The sequence below is a fragment of the Aythya fuligula genome, chromosome 21 (assembly GCF_009819795.1).
Source record: "Aythya fuligula isolate bAytFul2 chromosome 21, bAytFul2.pri, whole genome shotgun sequence".
Taxonomy (NCBI): Eukaryota; Metazoa; Chordata; class Aves; order Anseriformes; family Anatidae; genus Aythya; species Aythya fuligula.
Window position 1 is genome coordinate 1859075 of NC_045579.1, and position 21143 is coordinate 1880217.

At 48.7% G+C, this 21143-nt stretch overlaps 1 protein-coding gene across 2 annotated transcripts in view; it reads right to left on the reverse strand.

Moving 5' to 3' along the window:
* EPHB2 (EPH receptor B2) overlaps window positions 1-21143 on the reverse strand; it is a 78105-nt gene that overhangs the window by 15238 nt on the left and 41724 nt on the right. For both annotated transcript variants that reach the window (XM_032201462.1, XM_032201461.1), the window contains exon 5: window positions 3813-3937. In XM_032201462.1, coding sequence (XP_032057353.1) covers window positions 3813-3937 — 125 coding nt within the window. The remainder of the gene's footprint in view (window positions 1-3812; window positions 3938-21143) is intronic.

The window sequence follows — 21143 nt, forward strand, 5'->3', positions numbered from 1 at the left end:
TGACAGGGAGGAATTTCTTCATGCTACTATGAGATCAAAGTGAGACTCTCAGCAAGGAAAGTGAGAAACACATCCATTCCTCCTCACCAGTGTCTTCAGCAATGGACTCTCAAAGGACAGAAGGTATTAAATAGGCAATCAGGCACAAGCCCTCTTGTGTTTGAGATTTCCTCACACTGTGGTGCAACTTGTGCACTCTGTTGCTCTCATACTGCTTTGGCTGCCTTTGCTTTTGATGAAGCAAAAGTCAATGTAGAGCCACTCAGCTTTGTTTGCTCCTTGCCTGGAAGGGGCTGTGTCATGCTCTTGTCTTAGCCCTCTCAGCTGCTGGAGCACAGGATGAGTCAGAGATTGTCTCAGCCACCACTGAATGATGGAGCTTGCCTTTAGGGCAGCTGATCTCCTTTCTTTTCCTCTCTGCACACTGTTGACTTTGTTTTCACGTTCAGCCACTTCTGAGAACAGATCTGGTGCCCTCACTCACAAGCTGTTCCAGAGGATGCTCTGCAGCCAGATGCTGGGGTATGAGCAGCATTAGAGGCTCACAAAGAACAGTCATTCCCTGTGGTGCTGCATACAGCAGTCTGCTGCACCAGTATCCTCTTCACGTTCATTGGTGAGTCTGGTGGCTCATGCTGGAGTAGAATTGCAAGTGCACTGGTATTTGCGAGATAGATTACACTCATGACCTTGGTTTGTGCAGACTATAGCTGGAAAGCAGACAAAGAGAACATTCAGGGAGTTTACTTCTTCTTGTATTAAGTTTTTGATTCAGCAGTGCTCTGGTGTGGGTAGCTGGTAAGAGAGTGGTCTGGCAGGAATGGATTTCTCCAAGTGTGCAGTCAAACTTGGAGGCTTGGCACTGCTGATGGCATATCACTATGGCATAACACACAGCAGCTCTGCAAATGCCTGAGACTCCACCATTTACAGTGTTCAGGAACAGTTTTATCCATGTAGACCTGGCACTGAAGCTGCTTGGGTATCACTGGGGTGATTGGTACTTAAGACTAATGACAGTGAAAAGCTCCAGTACAGGTACTTAGATAAAAAGATCTTCTCACAGAAAACTTACTGCCTTGTTTGCCTGAGCAGGCCTCAACACTCCCTTGGACCTTTTCCCAGGGAGGTGAGGAGAGAAATAGGTCAGCAAGTGTTTACAGTTATAGTGCCCAAGGGCTTGGATGAAACCTCCCAGGCCTTTGGATGGCGTTAACGTGGTTGTTTTAAAATCTTTTGTCCAACTGTTCGACGAAACCTCATCCCCACAGACCCTCATACTGGAGGACTTTAAATTGAATGCCATAGGCACGCTTAGGATGATTTATAGGCTAGGAAACTGACATCTGTCTGTCTCAGGAAGCTGTGTTCATGCCTGTGCTCTCTTTCAATCCACCTCTTGCAAGGAAACAGCATTTATGTGTCTCCACAGTCCCATAGCTGGAACCAGGGTGAGCGTAACTCCAGTATAATCACTCTCCTCAAACCTCCCTAGCACCTTCCATGAAGCCTAGCTGGGTAAAACTTTAGAATGGCTTGCCAAATCTCTTATCAAACCTACTCTTTCCCTTCAGCATATTGCTCAGACATCATCACTTCAGCAACCTGCTTGTTCACTTCAGACACTGCTCTTTAACCCTTCTGAGCTTCTCTGGCATGTCCAGGACATCCCAAGTGGTTTAAAGGCTAAGCCCCTTGGCTGTTTCTCCTACCTTGCTTTTGCAAGGCTTTTCCTGCTGATTTTGGTTTGAGCTTGGAAATCCTAATACAAAATAACATACTTCTAACTTCCTGATAGATTTGATCTTGAGTCCTCATCTGATTCCCCTTCCTCTAAGCCAAATCTAAGCCGAAACCCAAGGCTGATCTACAAAGAGTTTCTTGAAACGCACGTAGTCTGTGAAATGCCCAAAGAATTTGCAGAAGTGGCTTCATGTTTTATCAGCCAAGAAAAAAAAAAAAAAAAAGAAAGCAAAGAAAAATAAAATGTCAACCAGCTTAATCTGGCAGACAGCTGCTCTGTGCGTGTCAACAGCAGCAATCTGCTGTGGTTCCTGAAGCAAACAGTGCCACACATACAAAGCTAGCCCATAGCTAGGATACCAACTAATAACACGTCTGAATTTCAGCCCTATTAGAAAGGATGCTCAGAGGTGGTAGGAGGGCCCTGCTGGCCACTCTGGGGATGGATCCATGGGGCACATAGCTCCCAGGTTCTTCTGGGGTGAGAAAGGAGTGTCTGTATGGACAGCAGCAGTCTGGGTGTTAGCAGAGAGGTTGTCGCTCTAAAGAAGCTGTCTCTTCAACACTCAGGACACTATGGGATGGCAAAGGAGGAGGAGAGTTAGTGAATCCAGAACTGATCCGTAGTAAAACATCCTGAATCCAAAGCACTGATCAGCTGAAGCGTTTGAATACATTGGCTGCTGCTGACTGCTAGCAGATCAAACCTTGTGTGTGCAACTGGGACTTCAGAGTAAAGGCTAACAAAGAGTAGTTTAGGGACATGCCTTCTGAGAATGACATACAACTTTGTGGAGATAAAGACACACTTTTGTTCTTCAACCAAAGCACTGGCAAAAAAAAAATAAAATATACCAAGATGTTCAAATACCAGGACAGAGAGAGCTGCAGCAACAGTATGTGGGGCAGCTGGTGCTGTCCTCTCTGCCAGTGCCAGCACCCTCCCAGGAATCAAGTGCCAAGAAAACCATTGCACAAGTGTGGCTCGGGCTGCTTGTCCTTGTGATCAGGGACAAACTGTGTCCAAATCTCTGACAACAGGGGGATTACCTTATACACGATTACCTTGTGGTTGGCTGCCAAGAGAGGCTACGAACAGCAGCTTCCCCTTTAGTCAAAAACTCCCTCTGTTTACAGCCTCTCCCAGAAAACCAAGGGGAAGGGGAAGAAAGAAAGAGGATGAGATTAAGAGAAAGTAAGATTGGGAGAAAGAACTCCTTGAGATCATTCTGCATGTCCCCAGGGAAAGGACCCCTCTTGCTTTCCAGATCTGTCTTGTTACTTCCTCATCCATCTTGCCACATATTCTGGGATCATTTCCAAGGGTCAAATAAAAGGCTGTGATTTATGCAATATAGGTCAGGACCTATTTAACAGCCTACGAAGAAGCTCCCCCACCTCCCCATTCTCCCTCTGGCTCTTGGTGATGAGAAAATAGGTCACAGGCAGGCAGTAGGGGGGATTAATCATTTCTTCCAGCAACTGCTGGGAAAAAAATCAGTTCCATTTAATCATAAAGCTTTTTAATTAGTTAGTTTGCATTTTTAACATATAGTTTATAAGCTCTTGTGCAAGGGGGCAGACTCCTGGAAGGAGAAATCTCCTGGTTACCAGTCCCCACTTCCCCTGGGTATCACAGATGAAGTTCACCAGCCATGCAGAGCTTGGCAGGTCCTGGGACCAACATCATCATGGTCTTCAGGTCCCTCAGCAGCCACACAGCTCCAGACCCACTCCTCCATAGGGAGGAGGTGGAAGGGACATGCTCCTCAGGGAGGAAAGATTCAGAGCTGTGTGATCCCTACACACCCTACACATCAGCCTCCCACTGAATCAAATCAGCAGTGCAATATGTTCCATACACGCAGTGCCTAAGCATCAGGCAGAGTCCCCTGGAACCACACTGGGCTCCAAAAGGTTGACAGTCAGTGCCACCCACCTGGCCAGCTGCAGTGAGAGAAATAACCTCCTCAGTAGTGGTTAGGCAAATGCAGCAGCCAGGGTATGCCCTTTGCACCACCTCCTCTCCCCAAACCCTGCAGCTGAACCCTGCCGAGGTCCCTCAGTACCTTCTCATAATATTGCAGCTCGTAATCCAGGATGACTCCATTGGGTTGGTCAGGCTGAGACCACGAGAGGGTAATGCTGTCCACGGTGCGGCTGACCTGGTGCATGATAGACACAGCTGAAGGAGCTGGAAGAGAGAGAGAGAGAGAGAGAGAGGCCTCAGTCAGATGCTGGTCTGGATATGACCCATATCCCTTCACTGGATGCAGGCAGGCGTGTTATTGCCATTTGGAGCTACTGAATTTTCTTCCAGCAGTGGCAGGGCTCTCCAAGGGTCAGCAGATCCTGAATTCTGCTGCTTAAAGGGAGCAGTTAGGGTTTCCACCGATCACTAAAAAATCATAATTAGAAACCATGTAGTGGAGCATCTCTAACAGCAAAACTGGAGAGAGACAACTCCCAGGCAAAATGAGCCTAGGTTTGGAGCAAACAGAGCCTTATTTCCCTAGAAAAGTTCTACAAGCCCAGCAATATGCAATCCTCCCTGCTTGCTATGGAGCAGTAGGAGGTTTTATACTTTGAAATTTGCACAGAGAAGGTTTATAAGGCACAGACAGATGCAGGAAGCAAGCAGCTTCTCTCCTCGTTGGTATGCTGGGTCTGCAAGTTGAACATGCCAATCAAGGGAGGTGCACACAGCAGCCTGAGCATGCAACATAAACCTGACCTGACATGCTGACAATGGTAAGTTCTCTTCCCCGTCAGAATGCCCTGGAAATAGTACACCCAGAGACTTTTCCCACCAAGCACAATGGGACCTTCCAGCAGCTCCTCAGACAATCCAGCCAGCTGTCCACCCCTGCACTGCCCATGAGGCAGGCAGGCACACACGGCCAGGTAGGAACATTTGAGCCATTCTGATCCTGTTTGCTGTGGACCAGGGCAGGTGAACAAGCAGCCAGGACTGCTTCAGATCTGTTTAGCTCGAGTGTCGATTGCAGAAATGCCGCGGCATTGCAGGTACCAGCCTACAGCTCTCTGCCTGTGCTGACTCCTCTTCTGTGGCTGACACTGGTGAGCTGAGCGTCCTTGCCCACCGTGCACCCAGACTGCTGGTGGCACTTCCAACACAGCCTCCACTGATGTTAGACTGGAGGCTACTCCAGACCTCAAAATGCAGCAAACCTGGACTTGGAGAGTGATACTTCCAGCACAGTGTCAGCCCTGGCAAGCCTGACAGAGCAGACTCACTGCATCAGCAGCTTGAGGGCAGAGAGGAAGCCTCAGGGGTGGGAGAGGACTAGAAAGTGGAAGTGAGAAAACTTCCCCATCACTCACATTCCCGGCCTGTTACAAATGGATGCAGAGAGGCTTGCACTCAGAAGTGCTTTTACCTGGTCCAAACCTTTCAATATTTCACGGAAGAATGACCCACTTGACACCCACTCTGAGAAACAGCTTGGAGGAGAGACACAGAAAGTAAAGCTCACCCACCTCCAGCCTGGTTTTCCTTGGCATCATGAGCAGTGACCGAAACCATGCCAGCTGAGGATGTGCATTCACAGCAATAGTAGGACTGCGCTGCTTCGACCAGCTTGGCTACAGCACATTTCTTGCACAGCATCACCTTCCAAACTCCAACCCCTCGATCCTTTTCTGGTCAAGCCAAGCCTTTTGAGACACAAACTCATTGCTCACCAGTCTCTAGTGATGCATCTCAGAGATGATACTCTCTGTATCATCTTACACCTTGTCCTTCTCCTGATATACTCATCTTTCTTCCCTCCTTATTGCCCCAGTCCCACTCCTTCTTCAAGGCCCACATTTACAGACTCCTGGGATTAGTTTCTCATGCTGGTGCTCAGATAAAACACAGGTAGCGTTTCTGGGGCCTGCCAGCTGTTGCCAGAACTTCTTATTTTTCACAACAACACAGATTTCATAGGATATCTGCAACCTCCAAGAAAAGCACTTCTCTTGCTGGAGAAAGGCTTTGGAAAGATGTGACCAAGCTACAGATTGCCCCACAGCAGGAACTGGGTTTTGATGGGGATGGGTACACAGCCCGTGGGCTCTCATACATCTGAACTGCACGTGCTCTGTGGACTGATCCCACAGTCGTACACGCTTTTCCAGGACAGAAGCCATGTGTACCCAGAGCTGTCCCACCACAAAACCAGGAGGTGACCATGCCCCAGGAATCAGACACAGGTTCAACAGTTGACCTCGCAACTGGGGAAGGTGCGCTCTTCTACTTCCATGCACTCCCTGCCAACATGGAGAGGCATGGCTCTTGCAATGCTGCTCCTGCTTCTCCAGGCAATGCTGAGGACACTAAAAACAATAACAGCTAGAGCAGCATGTGTGTAAATCATTTGTGACCACCCGTGGCCCAGATGCCTGAGTACTTGGTGAACATGTGCTAGTGTTGTGGTTTAACCCGGCAGGCAGCTCAGCATCACACGGCTGCTTGCTCACTCCCCCTGTAGTGGGATGGGGGAGAGAAATGGGGGGAAAAATGTAAAACTAATGGGTTGAGATAAAGACTGCTTAATAGGACAGAAAATGAAAGGATAATAATAATAATAATAATAATAATGATAAATAATAGAATGTACAAAACAAGTGATGCACAAGGCAATTGCTCACCACCTGCTGATCAATGCCCAGCCAGACCCCAAGCAGCAGCAGCACTCCCCCAGCCAACTTCCCCCATTTATTGCTCAGCATGCTGCCACATGGTGTGGGGCATCCCTTCGGCCAGTTTGGGCCAGCTGTCCTGGCTGTGTTCCCTCCCAGCTCCTCATGCACCCCCAGCACCCCTGCTGGCAGGCTGGTATGGGAAACCAAAAGTCTTTCACTTAGAGTAAGCACTGCTCAGCAACAACTAAAACATCAGCGTGTTACCAACACTGTTCTCATCCCAAATCCAAAACACAGCACCATGCCAGCTACTAGGAGGACAATTAACTCTGTCCCAGTTGAAACCAGGACACCTAGCCTGGCTCACAGAGTTAAACGGTGGGGCTCAGTGCTTGCCTAATCCAGTTAAGAGACATTTAAAGCCACTTCTAAAAGGGCACCACAAATGCTGTCACACCTTGAGACGCTTCACACAATGCCCCGGGAGCTTGTGATAGAGGGTGCTGCAAATGGGGAATCAAAGCTTAAATACAGCGTCAAAAGCACCCCTGAAATTTAACTCATCTCTGTTTTGGGAACAGCAATGCATAGTCCCTGTGCTGGCCTCCTGCATATATGGGAGTACACCCAAGAACAGAAAAACTGTACCCAACAGCAGGATGCCATGAATTAAGCCTTAATGAGGCAAATACACAACATCTTAGGGTGGAGGCAGGTGAGATGAATGGCTACAGCAACTTCAGCTCTTTTCCTACACCTTGGGTGAAGGCATCTCAGGATAAGCAGGATTGTTCCTCCACCATTGCATCTTCTCAGTAACTGTTCTTGTTCTCAGAGACATCAGGAAAATGCCCGATAATAAAATCACAGAAATATTTAGGTCAGGAGTGACCTCTGGAGGTTTCTAGTCCAAATGGGTGGTGAGTATCATAGAATCATAGGACATCTTAGGTTGGAAGGCACCTCAAAGATCATCCAGCTCCAACCTCCCTGCCATGGGCAGGATGCCACCCACTAGATCTGGTTGTCCAAGGCCTCGTCCAAGCTCATCTTGAACACCTCCAGGGATGGGGCATCCACGACCTCTCTGGGCAACCTGTGACAGTGTCTCACCACCCTCTGAGTGAAGAATTTCCTTCTAACCTCTAATCTAAATCTCCCCTCATTTAGTTTAAAACCATTCCCCCTTGTCCTGTCATTATCTGACTGAGCAGAGTCCCTCCTGATCTTTTTTATGAGGTTGAGCAAAGATGGCAAAAGACTTAAAATATCTAAGCTGACTTTCCTGAACTGTTGTTTCTGAATCAGCTGCACACAGGTTACTTCCATTGGGTTTCTGAGTGTTTCAAAGGGACGATAAAACAAACTGTAAAAAGGAGAAGGACAAAAAGAAAAAAAGTTTTTGTTCTTTCAGCCTGCTTTGTGCCAAAGCCTACTTTGTGCCAAAGTGTTGCCCAGAGCACAGCTAAGCTGCTAATGCCAAAGATTCAATGGCAGCACTTAACCTGTCACGGAGGGATCCATCACCTTGTTCCACAAACAGTGACTTCTCTTTGTTGCCTTGTGACAACAGAGTGACCACTTCCAGGTGCAAGCTTTGCCCGGTGCCAGACACTCCCTTAACCATTGTAAGGTTCTCCCTTACTCATGGGAGGGGTATGAAACCATGTGGATGCTGCAGAAGGGACCTGCCCTGTGACACATAAAGCAGATAAAATTTGGAGCGTCCCAGGTCTCAGAGCCACCATCAGTTTGTAAGCAGGGGCAGGTTTATCCTGAAGGTGTCTCCAGGTGTATGCATACAGCAACAATCCAAAATATAAACAGAGCTGCAATTCTACAGGAGAGGGAACCTTTCTTTGCTCGATTGAAACCCTTGGACCCCACATCACTGTGAGGCAAAATGAATAATTCAAGTCCCTGAAAGGCACTTTCCTACATCATCGTTATCTGGTACGGCCTCAGATTCTTTGGATGCCTCTTAGCAGAGCCCCGTGGCTGGAGAAATAAACCGTGCCAAAACCACTGCTGGAGTGTAAAACACGCTTAATGAAAATCCACTGATGTAAAAAGGCAGATGACCTGTCCCCTGCTGTAATGAAACCTGCAGTGCATTGTGAGGGGAAGCAGCAAGCACCTCTCACGTTATAACCTCCCTGGTGCAGAAGCATGGAGGAATGTTAGGGATACTTCTACAGACTTCACCCCAAGCATCTGCACTGCCACACAACACCGAGCACAGCCAGATCCTTGTCTTGGCTGGGGCTTGGAGCTTTTGCAATTAATCCAATAGGCTCTGAACTGGCTTCCCTGGCTCAGGGGCAGCTCTGCCTGTAAAAGAGCCTGAATAAATCTACAGAGGTCTTTTTTTGGTGTTTTTTTTTTTTTTTCTTTTTTTTGGTTGTTGTTGTTTTGTTGTTTTTGTTTGTTTGTTTGTTTTTTATGGCCCACACACAGTGCAAGCAGCTGCCTGAGTTCAGGCAGGAAACTAATGAGAAGGACAGGGTTCAAGACATATTTCACTCTCAGGTCTTGACAGCAGAGCCACATACCTGTAACCTCCCCGAAGGAGAGGTATAACCACTGAATTTTGCCAACATTGTAATGACAGCTAAACAGACCTTGTACTCACCAGCTACCCTGGTCTAATGCTCCAAGAGCATGCCTGGACCACTGAGCTCCTCCTGCCTTGAGCAATGCCCCTTGCAGTCCCATGGTGAAGTGTATCTTGAAGCCAGGACATCCTTCCCTCACTGCTCTGCCCCCCTCACTTCCAACTTTACTGGCTGGAGATACCTGAGACTGGAGTCAAAGTCTGGATGGAGGATCTGAACTGGATTCCTCGTCAGCAGCGGGCTGGACTGTAGCCCAAACAAAGAGCTCTCACCGCACAGCATATCAGGACAACTGCACTGGCATACTTAGGAGCCTTCATGGAAGGATTGGGATCATATGTCCTGCTTGACTGACCATCTCCAAAGAAAAGTCAAACGCCTGCTGGGGCGGAAACATCAAGTCATGACTTGATTTGTCAACAGAAGCACCAGAACCACAAGGCTGTTCAGTCCAATGAGTATTTAACATTTACATGAGCAGTGGAGCAGCTTCAATAATACAGAAGGCAATGCTTCACACACATGCAAAGGTTAGTCTTTGTGACTTAGACCCACCAGTGTCAAGGTGGGTCTGAAAGACATCTTGCATAAGCACTCCAACTCAGAAAAAGAGAAATGGGTGAGGAAAGGCCTCCTTTCCTCTGTGTTTTGTACCATAGCTGTGCTGTGGAATAAGTTTGCCAATGAGAAAGAAATAAACCTGGCATCATGGTGCTTGGTACCTCCCCGGGCAGTGTTTCTAGCCTATGTTATCATGCCTTATTTGTGTATAGCTGAAGCTCAAGGGACCTTATTGAGGAGACAGAGGAACCAGGTGCCTCCTCACCTAGCAGAGTGGAGCTGTGAAGGCTGAAGGGTGAGACATCTGCTTGTTGTTGAAAATGGTAAGTCCACTGTGCCTCTTGGGAGGTTCTCCTCATGGTTACTTGCCATGTTCTAAAATGTATATTTTATTTTCAAGTTGAAATGTGTGGATTTCAGCTTCCAACTGCTGGATCTTTTCTTCTTGTGCTAGGTTTGTCACCATGACATTGAATTGAAGGATCATTAAAACATTTTCATCTTCTTTTCTATTCCCTAAGTAGATAGAGTTTGGTGAGTGCTTCACAGATTTATCTACTTACATATCAATCTGATAACTCTTTTCTGAAACTATTCCAATATTTTGTTAAACTCCTTTTCAAATCTAAACCTCAAAACTGATCTCAGTAGCCACTAATTGTCTCTCTTAGCTACAGACAGCATAGAATCATAGAATGGTTTGGGTTGGGAGGACCTTAACAACCATCTAATTCCAACACCTTCCACTAGATCAGGCGGATAGGACATCATGAGGGACAGTGCCAAATGCCTTGCACAACTCCAGGTAGATGATATCAGTTGCTCTTCCCCTATCACCACTGCTGTAACCCCATCACAGAATGCCACCAGGTTTGTCAGGCATGATCTGCCCTTAGTGAAGCCATGGTGGCTGTCACCAATCATCTCTTTATTTCCCATGTGCCTTCACATGGTTCCCAGGAGGATCTGCTCCATCATTTTGCAAGCCACAGAGGTAAGACTGTAGTTGCCCCGGCCTCCCTTTTTTTCCTTTTTAAATGTGGGCTTATGTTTCCCCTCTCCCAGTCAGTAGAAACTTCACCAGAGTGCCATGACTTCTCAAATACGACGGACAGTGGCTTAGCAGCTACATCCACCAGTTCCCTCAGGACCCGCAGATGTATCTTCTCGGGTCCCATGGACTTGTGCACCTTCAGGCTCCTGAGATGGTCTCGAACCTGATCTTCTCCTACATGGGGCAGTTCATCACTCCTCCAGTCCCTGCCTTCGCCTTCTGGGACCCAGGGCCTTGTGGCTGGAGCTCTTGTTGGTGAAGACTGAGGCAAAAAAGTCATCAAGTACCTCAGCCTCCTCCATACCCCAGGTGACTTGGTCTCCTGTTTCCTTCTGGAGAGGGCCCACAGCTTCCCTAGTCGCCACTGGTTTTTAGTAGGCCTGACTCCCAGTGATGTGACACTGCGTAAAAAGCCAGCTACAAAGCTGATGAAGTCCACAGCAAATCAGCATCACTTCAGAGCCTGCAGAGCCTCAGCACTGCTGTAAAGCCACAGAAAGTCACACTGTGCAGGCTGGGAGGTTGCTGCTGTAAAGGGAATAAAACTGGATGGGACACTACCACCAGCCACAGCAAGGCTACAGGGAGCTGCCTACAGGCTCGGACTCCTCAGGCAGCATTTTGTGGCTTTTTGATGGGGGAGTTTGGTATGACTGTGTGGCTCCAGCCTCTGGAATGGCGGGGAACATCAGGATCTTTCCACATTTTCTCCCTCGTGATCTGTATATCTATTTAAAATGCTGCCCGTTGTGATCTGCCACCCATTTTGCAGCTAGCCCCAAACCTCTTCCGCTCGCCAGGCCTGCAGGCTCAGCCTTCCACTCCTTGCCTGTTTGTGGGTCAGCGCTGTTGAGACCACGGTGTAATCAAAGTGTCTCCATTCCTCTTCTGGATTAGCAGGAAGAGTCAGGTTACAGGCAGCAAAACCGCTATCTCTGATCACTTTAATACCACTAACCCATGTTATGTCAGACAGAGTCAACATTTGCTCTGGAAAACACTCATGACAGAGAGAGAGCAAAGCCAACCCAGCCCATGGCCTCTCCCCAGCAACACTTTGAAATTACCCAGGGGAGAGAAGAGGTGAACAGCTGGGAGTTTTCCAGCATCTCTTTGGAGCCCTTCTGACAGATCTTGGTCCCTGAAGTGTCAGGTTACTGGACAGGGAACTGCTTTTATTATTAGAGGGTCAGCAGGGAATTCTGGCATTTTCAATTACCCGCCTGCAGAAGCGGCTGTGATCTGGGGTCAGGATTAACTGCATGACCTTCAGCTGAAGACAGAGTGGCAGGGAAATGCACCATGATGCTGCAAGGCACCAGCTAGTCCAGAGGCCAAGGGACGGAGCAGTAAACGGGGAGACGGGGAGAAGGCTGCTGACAGAGCATCTGGCAGCAGTTGCCTGAACTACTGCAACTGCCCTGCAAATGCGACAAAAGCAGACACTTGGAAAATCTACTGGGAAAAGTGGGATAGCTTCTCTTTTAGTGCATTTACCCAGGGCTGCAACTTTACTGGGTGACCCAGGTAGCTCCAACACAGCCAACAGACCCTCTGACGTGGGGAGTGGGATCCCCTGTAGTACCACAGCAGCATGTTCCCCAGGACAGGGCTCCCGGGATGCCCAGAAGCCTCATCTGTTTCTTCACTCCGTGCCCTGCACAACTTGAGCAGCTCACTCTGGTGAGACTAAAGGGCGATGCCATGCAGCAACAAGGACGGTGCTGTGATCAGTCATGGAGCACGGGTTGCTCCAACCGTGAAGCCACAGGGCCTGGTGACATCTAGGCTGAGATCCAGGCTCCAGCGGCACTCAAAAAGGTTTGAAATGACAGAAAGACACAATGCTGCCATGCAAGGCTGCAGGCAGGTAAAATATGTATGCATGCCTACCTCCCCATAGGGCTTAGGTGAAGTCTGAAGGATGATCTTTCTGCAATTACTGTAAAAGACAGCTGTCCTGGGATTGCAACAGAAGCACGCAGGAGGCCAAGAAGACCTAGGGCTCACTCACCCTCATTCTAACTCAGCTCCCTTCTGAGAGTTTCGGGGACCCATACTTCTTAAGCAGGACAGAGTGAAAAGCCCAAAGAACTCACTTGGTGCTTCCCCACAGACCTGAGTGTCTTGCACCAGTATCACCCAAGGGGAATATAATCCAAATTGGCTGTCCCTCCTTGCTCCGAGATATGCCAGGCCTACGTGGTTCCCAGCAGGTGACTGCCTTCTTAAACCTAAAACTCAAAACTTTCCCCATTTTTCACTGCTCTCTCCTGACATTTAAACACCACAAGCTTTCACATTGTCTGCTCTGAGTACCAAAACAGGGTCCTGTGAGACCTCCTGAAGCATAGACCTGGGTTTGAGATGCCTTCCTCTGACACGAGCACTGAAAGCAACATGGTCAGTATTTCACAGCTTGCTAGATTCTGATTTCGGAGGTTCCTGGCCTGTTGCTGGCAAGGTAGCCCTACCAGGCTGATACCTACGTTGTCTGTGTGTGGAGTGCCTGAAAAATGTCCCCACAAGCCCAATTCTCAGCCTCACAAGTTTGTAACTGTGAACGCTGGAAAATCTTAAACACACAGCAAGGCAGGGCAAAGCTGGGTCCTGGCTCAGGCCCCATCTGGATCAACAAAGCCTTTGGTGTGAATTATAGCCTTTAAAGCAGTTCCTAATACCACAAGCCCAGTAACTTGGCTCAGGCAGAAGAAGGCTTTTGGCTGTCTTTATGGCCTTTGTTTAACTGAGTTTGTAGCCTTCATCTGCATGCTGCCAACCTGCCCATGGAGGAGGGCTGGGCTTTGCTCTCAGCTCTGGGAGGAGATACTCCACCGGCACTCCAGGGGACCCAGCATCCAGTCAGGCAGCCTGAGCGAGTGGGTTTGGGGTCACTCACTGCCAAGGTTGTCCCCACCTCCCTGGCCCACTCCTCGTGTGGAAACATCATCTGTTCCAGATCAAGGCAATGGCATCAGTGCAAGGCTGGCAGAAAGCAAGCAAGCTGGAAGAAGCCGCCCCTCCAACCTTCAGTAAAATGTCATTTTCTTAGAAAGCGCCTAAATGCAGCCTAAACTGTTATTAGGAACTTACTAATTCTGAAATTTCAAAACTAGAAAACAGACCTGAGAAATATTTCCTGATAAAAGCTTGAAAGAATGATGCCTGCAGCAGTGCATCCCTTAGGACATACTGAGCCTTGCTAATTTGAGACTGAACTTGTTCCGTTGCTCTCTTCCACAGCTGACTGCCAGGTTGGGTTCCCTCTATGTGCTGGGAAATTCTGGAAATGCCAGGCTGTTTTTTTTTTCTGGAAAGAGCATTTCCTGCCCAGCCCTACCAATGCAGCAGCCTCCCCTACTCTTGCCAGTGGCAGTGATGACCGTGGACCAAGCAGTGGTGGGACAGGCACAGTGAGGACATTCCTGCCTGAACTGAGTCAGGCAGTGACTTACCATCTTGCACACAGACAGAGGGGACTCCTACATCGCAGGGACTCCGAGATGGGCCAAGGAACAAACAGCCAGGTGGCTACGTTAACCCAATTTGATACAACCATCTATTATGGTCAACATAAATGCACCACTGCTCAGTATTGCCCCCAAGCGTATGCTCAGCTGTTCAAACACCATGATCCTGAAATATTTGCTAGTGGCACCTCTCCTGGGTCTGGCCTGTGTCTGCAGCCTCACATACCTGCCTCTGGTATCTCTACCTGCATGAGTGCTGGCACTGAGTGCCTTGTGCGCAAGCAAGCAATTAGCACTGAAGATTGTATGCCAAGTGGAGCAGTAAAGATAAATCACCCCTTGAACACATAAGCAAAAGGTGAGCACCTGAGCCACTCTCTGTTGGCTCCCAGCACTCACACACGGCAGGGATGGCAGCACGTTGCAGAAGAGGGAAGCACTGATTCATCAGAGAGGACTTTCCACCCCCATCCATCACGGATGAGCTTTTGTTTCCTGCACAAAGTCAGATCCAGATGCTATGGAACAGGTTTCTGAAGCCCCAGGTAGGTGTGCAAAAAAAAAATGATCCTCAAACTCACAAAGTAATTTATGCAACAGGGAAACCTGGGAGTCAGCAAGTAGAGGAGCCCACAGAGCTGCTAGTGGGAGGAGGAGAGCATCTGCTAGGACAGCACTAGCCATGCAGCTTATGCCCTGCTTTGCCAGCAACCCTCCAACTGTCCACCACAGAGGCAGAAAGAGGAGTCCTGAAGAGCCAGTAGCTGGCAAAATTCCTACCATCTGGGAGCCCTGGCTCCAGGCAGTCTCCAGTGGCAGAGGTGGGCAGCAAATGTCAAGCCAAATCAGATTTTAGTGGCAATGGCCCCGTGTCTGAGACAGCCAGGGTGAAGGTGGGAGTTGGGGATGAAGAGGAGGGTATGGGACATGCCATCCTGTAGTAAAGGGCAGTGGGAGAAGGACTGGAGAGCCAAGACAGCAGGCTGCAGGGCTGTGGTGTGGTCCTGCTGCCACAACACAAGCTGTGGTTGAACTTTGCTTTCACTGAGACATTCCTGTGTAGGCAGTGTCCACAGACAAGAAGGTTCAATTGCTGTTTGTGCCAAGGGGAAAGACAAAAGAAACGGAAGACAAGGTATATGCAAACAGGCCAACTCACTGCTTGAGGTGTAGAGCATTGTGAGGACCTGTTCTTGCTAAGGGTTTAGGCCTGGCTAGCATAGATGGCTACTTGGTTCCATACGGAACATAAGATCTGGCTGTTTATGTCAGATAAGGGAAGTAGCCATGGGGATGGCCAAGCTTTCAGGTGGTTTTGGGTTTGGGGAGCAGGCCAAGCTGTCAGAGAAGCACATACAGTGAAGCCTCCCAAAGAAGAAAGGGACCTCAGGAATAACCCTAAAAACTCCTGCTTGCCGTGTCACACAGGCAAACAAGCTTCTACCCTGGCTCCTCTACATGGGAGATGGCTCCACAGCTCAGGAAATTTCTGCTTTTCTACCTAAACAGTATCACCAAGCACTTTGTACCATCTGCTTGTCCTTCTGATTTAACAGTTCTTTTGCCTTTATGGTGTCCCTCCAGCCTACCGTATCCTTACAGGCAGCAATTAAATCTCCTTCACCAAGACTAAAGACAAAATACCTTGTTGGTCTCCTCCGTAACATGAGTTCTCCTGTGTCCCACTCACCTTATCGGCCTTTCTCTGTACCTGCTACCAGCACAGTTCAGCTCTCTTGAACATGGGTACCCAGGTGTATATGTAATGACCATCTGAAGTTTCACCCTGATTTTTGAAATGTCAGTGAGATTTCATGACAGCTGGTGTCCCTACCTTGCTGTGTACAGTCCAGTCTTGCATTTGATACTTTTTCACGAGCTCACAGGCACCACGGGACATCCTGGTTCTATAGACAATATCTGGCTGGGATGCAAGCATTCGGGCAGTGATATGTACCATGATGCAGAAATCTAAACCCTAACAACGTCTGACATGAATCTAGTGCACTGGTACAAGCTGTACATCTCCCTAGCCAAAGGCCCCATGTCACAACATACTGATCTAACCATAATAATAATGCAAATAAACAGAACAAGTTATCTGTATCCACACGACAACGGAGAGAATGGGCCACTGAACTCTGCTGCCTGCTGTGGATGCTTCTCCAGATCAGTTTATTAGGAACAAAAATCTGTTTCTGATGTCAAACGCTAGCTGGTACTCACAGTGTGGTACTTGTCCCAGAGCTTTATTGCAGCTCATTTGGGTTCTGTTTGCAGCCAGGAGCCTCTGACACTGGAATTAATCATCCCTTCTTATCCTGCATGATAAAAGAGTCCCTTACAAAAGGGACACGTTCTCAAAACTCTGGATGTTCTTGTTCCCCCAGGCACTGGGAGGTCTTGAATTTGTCTGTATGATCTGGAGATCAGCGCTTTCTCCTCCCTTCTCAACAAGCACAAGCCACAGCCTGATACTGAGAGCAGCCCTTCCCATGTGCTTAAGACATCCCTGCCCAAGGAGCCCTTTCCCTCTGTGAGTTTCCCAGGGCACTCAGCTTGTCCACAGCATGAATGGATACCAAAATCCTCCCAGCACCAAGATTTTCCCCCTCCTAAGACCTCCCAAAAGAATAGCCACAAATTAGCAAGCAGAGGCTGTGTGTTACCACAAGTGAGAGGGTTGACACACAGCATGGTCCTCAATTAGTCAAGTGTCATTATCCCAAGCGCTGGGCCATGCTCAGCTCCTTGACCCCTGGCTTCCCTCCTGCTCCTTCACTACTAGGATGCTGGCATGGCTCTCAGCTCTCCTCTCAGCCACCCTCTTGGCACAGATCTCTTGCTCTGGAATGACTGAGAAAAGGGTTTTTTTTTGTGGCACCACGTATCTGAAACACGGTGTGTTTGTTTTCTTTTGCACATCACGGTCCTTTAGGACAGGAGTGGATGTGCCAGATGGAAAGTCCTGGACCTCCCTCCTTGGAGAGCTGCTGGGCTTTGTGGGCGAGGTACCATCTGGCCGCAGGGTGCAACAGGCAGGGAAATGGAGCAGTCTGTGGCAAAAATGCAGCGTGGAGCTTAGGGGTCCTGAAGAAGCTTGCTGAGAAGAGCAAAGAGAAAACACAACCTGGCCTCAAAGGGGACAGAATATGGGGATCACGCAGAGTTTGCTGGAATGGGTAAATCCAGTGAACTGGGTAACAGACCAGGGAGCAAGGAGTGGTGGAAAGGGAACATTTCTTCCAAGCCCTCTTTATTTCTCTTGTGCTGATTTTGGCCCTTCATAATTTTCTCCATTTTAAAAAGGGAAGTATTGTACTTTCTGTTCTAACAAAACCTGCCTTTCTGCAGGTTAAATACCTTTGATCTTTTTAAGCCACTCATGCAAGAGAAAGATGCAGTAAGCCACCTCCCAGCACAGGCTGATGTTGGCCTTCTCACATGCTCTCTTTCGACCAACCTTCTCATAAGAAGAGGTGGCTTCACCCTCAAGGCTCCCCTCTGCTCTGCCCCTTTGTTGATGGGACTGAAAAGACAATAATGCTATGTAAAGGGCAAACCTGGGTAATCTAAGGCCAGCTAACACAATATCAACACCAGCCAACATGGGACACAAGGCCATGGACCAGGAGGAACTGCAGAGGATCCAGCAAAGTGTGACCAAGGCAGCCAGCAGCCTGGAGCAGAGGGCTTACAAACCCCAGCTAATGAAGATGGTAAGGGTGAATTTAATCTTGGTTACAACTGCTTGGAGAGCAGCTAAAAAAGGGTGGAATCAACTCTTGTCAGCAGGGATAGAGGATGCAACAAGGGGCATAAGCCACAGAGACAGGGTAGAAATTATGAAAAGCATCTGTTCCAGGAGGGTGATGTTGGCCTTGAGAGTTCACCAGAGAGGTGGAGTTCTTTATAACTCAAGAAAACCAGTCTGCTGTTGGTGATAATCCTGCTGCAAACAGGATGGTGGGTGAATCATGAGATCTGAGATGTCCCTTCCACAAGCCTTGCTGGGCTATGGACCAAATCAAGAACGGCAGCATGACTTTGTTGAAGCATGACTCTTGTCAGACTGTCCTGATTTTTTTCATGAACTCAGGAGTTCAGCAGATTAGGTGGAATTAAAACATGTGAGACACTAGGCTCAGCATCAGCATCACTTATAACACACGAAATTGAGGTTATTGTAGGAAGACTGTCACTCTGTGGGGTCTCACACTGTGTCCAGCAGAGTGCAGGCAGCACTCTCCATTAAACTGTCAGAGATCTAGGGGACAATGTGACAGCTTTGCTGGTAAACCACTCATAAAGTGTTCAAAATGCCAGCACTGGGGACAACTTCTTTACAGAGCAATGGTCATAACTTGATGGCTGAGCCCAAGAAAACCATTATAAGGTTATGTTTGGGTCTGGAAACCCAAATGTAGATGCTGCTTGCAGAATGGGGTGTTTTATCCAAGGAAGCAGCATCTGAAGGGACCAAGATGTTGTCAAAGAGACTACCAGGGAGGTAGAAGCTCATCACACAGCTGAGTGAGACAGCACAGTCCTTGAATGTGGAAAGTAAACAATGAGTGGAGAAAGGGAAGTAGATTATTTGTAGTAGTGCTGCTACTAGGTACAATATGTAATTTTTAAAAAATGTATGATTGAGAATATGAAAGTGTCCACAAAGAGCTAAAGGAAAAGTCACATTCTGGAAAGCCACCTCACAGTAAGACAGGATGATTGATCTTGGTATCATTGCTTATTTTTCCTTGAGAGAAGCTACTCGCAGTCTGTGTCTGCAGGAAGAGAAATGTCCTACAAGACAACTGCAAAATAAGTTCGGTTGATGTAAAGTCAGTGAAATCCAGACCAGAAACAAAGTACATGTTTTAAATGATGGCAGCAATTAATCATTGGGGAGCGAAATAACAGCGATGATTGCTGCTGTCTCTCTCTGGGAGAACAGGAAGGTGAATGGTGTGTCACCTTCTTTGATCTTAAGTTTCTCTTTAGGGTCAGCTGTCACCACGCCATCACATCCACCAGCTTCACTCCTCCAGTCCCACTCAGTGTTTGTGCCCTGGCCATTCTACAGGGGTTGTTTTCCCACCACGTCAGCTTTTCCCTGGGATGCTGAAGAATTTACGGTATCTGAAGGTTAAAGATGCTGCTGCTGCTATGTCATCTCTGCTCACACCCAAAAGCACCAAACCCAGGTACTGCACCTGTCCCCTAGCAGTCACCCATTTATCCCTGGGTGAACCAGGGTGGTTTTGCTTTGCTTTCTAAGGCCAGCTTTCAATATACAACCTTCTCACTCACTTGTTGTTGCCGGCTTGCACGTGCTGTCCATGCACAGCCACCCCACCCCAAATCACTTCTTGTGATGGTGGTGGGCATCACCTGGCTGCCACAGGAGCAAAACCCTATCGCCTGCTCAGTCCTCTGCCCCAGCTGGCTGCCCAAGCCAGAGCCTCCCCGTGCAAAGAGCCACAATTCCCAGGCTCATCCCTCCCCTCCCTCTGCAAATCCTCCTCTCACGGGTACAACACCCTCCATTCTCCTGTCCCAGCTCTGCCTTTGTGTCTGCAGCTTATGTTACCAACTGCTAATGATCTACATGGAGGCTGCCAGGCAGTGTAAGCTGAAGAATTCAGAGCCTCTAATTACAGAGGAATTAGCAAGCAGTTACTGTTTAGTGCTAATGAATAGATATATTAAAAGAGACATCACACAGGCTGAGAAGTGTGAGTCCTGATAATAAAGGAGAATCAAACAAGAAAAACACGAGGAGGAGGATCAAGGATCAGGGGATTGCAGGAGGATTTGCCTTCAACTCAACTCTCAGTTGTGCCAATTTGGAAGAAGTCACAGGCTATACATACATTGAGGTAACAAGTACACCACATAATTGCAAAGTGTGAAATGAAAGTGCTAAATAACTCCTCGGCGGGGTGGGTCTGTGCTGGGGAGTGCAGAGACCCCTCCTAGCCACTTCGCATTGCGTCCCACCCCATCTCCACCAGGCACAGCTCTGAGAAGGATGCTGTGATAAGTCACAGTCCCAGACCAGTTCCTCCGTCTGTGTCACGAGCGTTTGTTCCTGCTCACAGTCAAACCATGGTTTGGAGCCATGCTAATTCTGCTTTCAGGTATTCTGAATATTCCATATTGAAAATTGGTTTCTCTGGCTCAGCACTCCGCGTGTCTAACTGAGAGATTCCCACCTGTACCACTGCTGCTCTACATCAGCCCAAACAGTCTTGAAGGCGATGCAGTGCCCAGGGCAGCCTGGGGCACGGTCACAGTCCCTGCACACAGACTGCAGCATCCAGACAGGACACAGAAACTTCCTTATTCCCTCACACGCTCGTACCATATTGGTGCACTTCCACTGTGCAATTGGATTAAGCACGGACCCAGCCCCAAGAGGTGCTCCAACTCCAGATGGCTTCCAGGAGGGATGGGGAGAGCAGCCCCTGACCAGCAGCCCTGTGGGGCGCTCTGCCATCAGCACAGCTGCCACCTGTGGCTCTCCTAGGATGCCGCACTGCCAGCAACCCAAATGCACTCCTTCCAGAGCAAAACCAGGGGAGAGCAGCCTCCTGGGCCAGCACAGAAGCTGGTGGCCCTGAGTGAAACCTCTCCAGCTCTGCCACTTGGTCTTCTTCACCACGAGCAGTGGAGAGGGGCCTGTGAGCACTGGCAAGTGGCTTGCAGCAGCACAGGACCTGGAGAAGCTTTCCAGGCAGTTATCCTGTATACCTGGCTCCCCGCTCCTCATCTCTACAGCCTCCCTCTGCTTTTCAGGACCTGTGCTGGCATTTGGGCTGTGGGCTGTGCTTTCTCTGAGCAGAGATTGCAGCTTGTGTCAAAACACTGGAGCTGATCTTACCTTCTCTCCTCGGGAAGCAGGAACACCAACAGGGCCTGCCAGGAGCTGTGAAAGCTGCTGCTGTGTCTGCAGTGCTGCCAGCAGCCAGGATTAAAGGCACCTACGGTGTGTGCACCTGCTGGCACCAAAGAAACCACCTCAGAAGCGGTTACGTGTCCGATGCCAGA